Source organism: Otolemur garnettii, unplaced genomic scaffold (genome assembly GCF_000181295.1).
Source record: "Otolemur garnettii isolate 467f Iridium unplaced genomic scaffold, OtoGar3 scaffold00012, whole genome shotgun sequence".
Classification (NCBI taxonomy): Eukaryota; Metazoa; Chordata; class Mammalia; order Primates; family Galagidae; genus Otolemur; species Otolemur garnettii.
Window position 1 is genome coordinate 6,900,230 of NW_003852407.1, and position 6,178 is coordinate 6,906,407.

A 6,178-nucleotide genomic window follows, 5' to 3' on the forward strand; every position below is an offset into this window, starting at 1 on the left:
AGGTGTATGTGGCTGGTGCCTTAGCCACTTGAGCCACAGGCGCCAAGCTCCAGCTATTTTTTGGTTGCAGCCATCATTGTTGTTTTTGGCGGGCCCAGGTTGGATTCGAAACCGCCACCTAAGGTGTATGTAGCTGGTACCTTAGCCACTGGCTATTTTATTTTACTTTCCTAACATGATCTGTATTTAATAAATATCAGAAGTTCTTTTTCTTTATAACCAATTTTAATTTATCTGTGGTAATGGGGACAGGGCGATCTTGAAACTGCAGTTTCCCAAGAACAAATTTTAACTAATTTTAATGTTACCCAACCAGTAGACTTCTCAGCAGTGATTGTTAAAAATTGGCTTGCTTCAATTTGGCTCTGTTTGGTCAATGTTCTAACTATTGCTAAGGCATAGTCATAAATTTAATGATAAATGTCAATGTGTTTATCTTGCTTGTTCTTCAAGTTAATATTTTAAAAGCTAGTTAGGAAGTTATTTCTCTTTTTCATTGTTCTTTTTATAGAATTCTTTAAAATGTAGGGTCTCTTGTTTGCCCTAAACTTTGTCTAAGTCAAATGACAATTTCAATTTTCATTATTCTGGGAATATTCTATATTATAATTTCCCTAATAAACCCAATTTGGGGATGGGAAATGAAAATTGGTAAGTGACCCATAGAATTGTTTTGAAAATGCATGAAATTTGGTGAACTACCTTTGATTTCTCAAATGTGTAAACATGTAAAGAATTATTGGCTTTTTGCCATCTTACTGTGAAAAGTTCCATTGAGGATATATTTTTTCTTTTTCTTTTCTTTTTTTTTTTTTTGAGACAGAGTCTCACTGTGTCACCCTCAGTAGAGTATTGTGGCATCACAGCTCATAGCAACCTCAAACTGTTGGGCTTAAGTGATTCTTTTGCCTCAGCCTCCTAAGTAGCTGGGACTACAGGCTCCTGCCACAGTGTCTGGCTATTTTTTGGTTGCAGTTGTCATTGTTGTTTAGCAGACCCACACCAGGCTCAAACCTGGCAGCCTCAGTGTATGTGGCCGGTGCCCTACTCTACGGGCGCTGAGCCCAAGGGATATATTTTTCATGTGGACTTTCTTCCTCTTCTTTGCAACATCTGGTTTTTTATCTTGTAATGTTATGAATACTGCCGCCTACTGACAAAACGTAATATTGCTTACATGGCATCCTGAGAGAAATAGGCAAAACGTAGTATGTATGTAATGCTTATTACATTCATCAGTTTTCAGTCAGTGTTACAACTATTTTCTTGTCTCTGATTTTTCTTTATAAGCCAGTCTCTTTTGTTTGGAGGGCTATGTCTGTGCTGAGTAGTTTGCTAGTCTTTGTAGTTTCCATTAGTAGGGTCTTCATTTGTTTTCTAACAGTCAGCTAAGGAGCTTCAAATGTGCCTTTGAAATGGGCAGTATTGTCTTTGAAGGTGATTCTCCTAATGGTGGTAGAAGTGTTTTGCAAAGCACTTCACTGATGACATCTCATTTATCCTTCTTATTAAATAAATCTTTTGAGACAGATGAGGAAACTGAGGCTTAGAAATGTTAAATATCTCCACTGAGAGTACCTTTTATTAGGGTATGTTGGAATTTCAGGGGCTATCTTGTGGAAATCCGTTTTGGAACAAAGACCTTTTGTATGCCTAAATATTTCTAAATATCTTTTAATTTTATATCCTCTTTCTGTCTTGAAAGTGATTAAAATATGTTAATAGGCTAAAATTTATTCTTTCCCCACTTTAATTTTCTCATATAAACTTGCAGACCCAGAACATTTTGTGAACTTTGAGAAGTGTCTCTCTTCCATGAATAGCTCTGAAGAGATTTGCCTTCTGACTACCTTTGCTCAGATGGCTCAGGCCAGAAGAACAGACATGGATGAGGACTTCATAAAAATTATTGTTCTGGAGATATATGAGGTTAGAATATAAAGTTTTATAAGTCAACTAAAACATGTTTTCTTTTGGGTTGTCCGTCTGTTGGTTCTTTTTGGGATTATTTTTTTCAAAAATGTGACTGAGCTACTACTATCTGTACTTATGGAAGGGGATAGAGAATTCAAGGAACATCATTTTGCTATAGGGACTATTGAAAACTTGAATTATAACTCATTCTGTTTCCTGCTACTATCCTTTGACATTTGAAACATGAACATTGGGAAGGAAGAGGCAATGTAGCACAATGTGACATTTGGAGAGTTTTTACTATTTGTCCTGACACTTGGGGTTTTTGCACTGTCTGTTTCCAGTCCAAATTCCGCTCCTGCCAGTAACATGGAAGCCTGGCTTCCAAGCCAAGTTAAATGACATAGTGGAAAGAATATTGAATTTATAGTTAGAAGATCTGACTTTTGTTTTAATTTTGCTATTAGTTGCCTATGTCACATCTGAAAACATAATTTAGCACCCTGGGCTTTATTTTTCTCATTTGTAAAATGACAGGCTGGGATGTCATCTGGCTTTCTTCACTTTTTCGCCAAGCCATCCCTCACAGTAGATGAGAGTGAACTTTGGATCGCTCAGTTGTCTGGGGACTAGTCCAAAGTGGCTACCAAAACTTTCAGTGGAGTTTTATGTATATTTAAAAAGCCATGCACATTTTTATACTTTGTGCTGTCTATTATCTGTTTATCTTCATACAGAATACTCCAAAGTTTTCAGTTTTATACTTAAGTAAAATTATATTTGAAGATTCTATGAGTTTTTTTATCCTCCCCCAATAATCCATTTTGAGGATGACAACAGACTTGGGTGATCTAAAGTTTTTTCCAAGATCAAATACTCTGTTTAGCTGTTCTTATACTGATACTTGGTAACCATGCATAAGGTTAAGACCTTGATGGATTGGAATTCAGACTATCTTCATGATTTGAAAAACTTGGGTGAGATTATTTTCACATCCATTAAATGACATCCTCAAGATTTATTGCTACATTAGTATTTGTGCTCTTGAATAATGTTTTCAGGAGTCACAGTAATAATTATATTCTGATCCTCTGTGTGCAATAGAAGCAATATTTAATCTTCTAGTGATGTGCTCTTAAATTTTTCTATTTTATTTTATTCTCTCTGTTATTTTTCTGTCTATTCTATTGTATTCAGAAATGGCAAACACTGGCATTAATGGATTGTGACCTTTAGTTTGAAAGACATTGTTCGAAAGGAGTTGGTAAACACTGGTATTATATTTTAGAAGCAGTTGTAGTTTGGGATCTCATTTTATTGGATAGAATGGGCATTTCCATGACATATGTTCTGATTTTCATCATTTTAATGATTTACTCAAGCTTAGAAAAGTTTTAGAATTGAAGGGACTGCTTTGTTGCTTCTGACTACTTTGGGATACTGTTTTTGAATGTATACTTAAGTCGTTGTTACAAATAGTTACCATTCCCTTCCTCTCTTCTCACCTTCAAGGAAGATGGTTTGTTATCTGAAATTCCAACATTTTTTTGAACCTGGAGTGTACTGAGGCTTTGAGATTCTTTCTGCTTTACTTGGAAAAAAACTACATAAATGTGTTTTGGCTGTTAATTGATATTAAAATTGTCATCTCTCACCCAATTTAGGTATCTTATGTCACCTTGTCCACCAGAGAGACTTTTTCAAAGGTTGGTCGAGAGCTTTTAGGAGCCATCACAGCTGTTCACCCTGAGATAATTTCTGTCCTTTTGGATAGAGTTCAAGAGACCATTGACCAAGTTGGAATGGTAAGAGTGCTTTTTGTTGTTGTTGTTTTAAAAAATCCTGAAGGAATGAAACAATGGTCAAGGATAGGACAGTTGCTGGGAATGACTGTATCATTCCAGGGCACAACAGGGTGAAAGGAAATTAACATTTACTGTGTTGCCAGGCTCTATGCCATTCACCAGGACAACTTGAGATTAGCTGTTACTTATAAAAGGGTGTGATTGTTTCTGTCAAATCTTCTCAAAGTTGACTTTCCAAACTCCTTCAATATCAGGTTTTTGCTTTAATTATAGCCTCTAGTTAATTAACAATTCTTATTTTGTGATTTATTTGGCTTTCATAATTCTCACTTTTTACACTAGGAAGAAACAGCTGTGACTAAGAAAGAAGGCCCTATTTGAAATCACTCAACAGCAAAATTAAAAGTACATAGTGATTTAAGTTGAGCAAGACACAGAAAAAGTTTATTTTTGTTGTTTGTCACAATCCCTTTTGCAATCTGTGTGTGTCAGAAAGTAATTTTCTTTGGATAGAATCCACATACCATACAGTTCACCTATTTAAAGCGTACACTTCAGTGGCTTAGTATGTTCATAGAGAGAGATCACCACACTCAATTTTAGAGCATTTTCATCACCTCAAAAAGAAACGCCATGTCCTTTAACTATAACTTCTATTCTGGTCCCTCCAGCTCTAAGCAACCGCTAGTCTACTTTCTGTGTCTATATAAATGAAATCATAGAATATGTGGTCTTTTGCGTCTGGTTAATTTCACTTAGCATGATATGCTCGAGGTATTTTACATCCACGTTGTGCTGTATGTCAGAATTTCCTTCCTTTTAAAGCCTGAGTAATAATTCCATTGTATGTATATGTCACATTTTGTTTATTCACTTGTCAATGGGCGCTTGGGTTGCTTCTACCTTTCGGCCATTTCAAATAATGCAACTATAAAGGTGGATGTACAGGTATCTCTTTGAGATGTTGCTTTTAATTCTTTGGGGCATATACAAGTAGAATTGCTAGATTATATATTAATTCTATTTTTAATTTTTTGAAGAACCATCATACTGTTTTCCATAGTGGCAGTACATGTACTTTTTCCTTTTAAGAACATTGTGAGATGATTATATTGAGATAAAAAATCCTTTATGTGCAGTTCAATCTAGCAGGAAGTTTTTGGTTACTTCTTTTTGAGTGATTATCTAATGGAATGAATTCCACAGAAATGTACAGTAGGTCATATGATTCTTAGCTCATGACATTTTTCTCTTAAGTGTTTTTATGTTTTTGGCTACATTTACATTATTAATTCGACCATGATACTTCTAGTAGTAAACTGTACCCAGAGCATCTGGTTAACATTAAGGGTAAAAATGAAAACCATAGTATTTTTTAGAGCACATCTTCTGTAAGTTGCCTCCACTCTTGGTTTACACATGTGGTTCCTTTGTGCTCTGTGAACTTGCTGAGATTTTTGGAGGGACTTGTTCAAACTCCCATGCCTTCAGATGAATATGATGGCTTTTAATATTTTCACAGTGACTTTGGCTAGTCTGGAATTATTCTCTAGTTCTAAGAGTCTGGGAATGAGTTGTGACTGGAGCCCTGAACTTTTAGTGACATATTTTGAGTGTATTTGCAGATAACTTTGTGTTCTAAAGGCCCAGCGTGAGAGGGTACAACCTGCGTGGGCATTGTCCTCAGTTAGGATAGTGGCTGATAAGGACAAAGCCTTTTGGGTGTTCCCAAAGTATAAAGAGATATATTTAGTGACAACCTGCAAATTGATGTCATATTTTCCTTTTGGCCTATTTTATAATTTTAAAAATTGGCTCACTTCAGAGGACACTGTCCTATTGTTACTGAAATCCATGTATGTCCCCTGTAACCTCTTCAAGTAAGATGGCAGCTCTTGACTTTCAGTGAAACCATAAATACGTTTCAAGATATACTATGTAAATTCTCTTTTGTTGAGAATCCTTACAAGAATTCTTAAATGGATTCTTTGTTTTCTAATTATTATGCCTTTAATTTCTTTTTCTTTCCTTAATACATTGACTCCAGGAACTTTATTATAGTATTGCATAGAAGTATTAAGAATGGATGTTGCCTCATTCCCTGTCATAGGGTAAAGGGCTACAAAGTTTACTATTAAGTATAACGTTAGCAATCGGTTTTTCTATATTAGGCTGAGGATGTTTCTATTTTCAGTCTGTGTGTTTTTATAAGTAGATATTCAAGTGTTTTTTTTCTGTATCTGTTGAGATCTTGTAATTTTTCCTTTTTATTCTGCTAATGTGGTAATATCGACTGATTTTTCAGATGTTGAATGCTCATTGTTTCTTTCTGGGATAAAAATCACTTGATCAGGCTGGGTCAGGCTGGGTAGAGTGGCTCATGCCTATAATCCTAGCACTCTGGGAGGCTGAGGCAGGTGGATTGCTTGAGCTCAGGAGTTCAAGACCAGCCTGAGCAA

The 6,178-nt window shown here is 35.6% G+C and overlaps 1 protein-coding gene across 1 annotated transcript in view; it reads left to right on the forward strand.

Annotated features, from left to right (window-relative positions):
- EPG5 (ectopic P-granules autophagy protein 5 homolog) overlaps positions 1–6,178 on the forward strand; it is a 120,251-nt gene that overhangs the window by 36,937 nt on the left and 77,136 nt on the right. The window contains exons 12-13 of the mRNA XM_012802003.2: positions 1,775–1,929; positions 3,579–3,719. Of these exons, the coding sequence (XP_012657457.1) occupies positions 1,775–1,929; positions 3,579–3,719 (296 nt within the window). The remainder of the gene's footprint in view (positions 1–1,774; positions 1,930–3,578; positions 3,720–6,178) is intronic.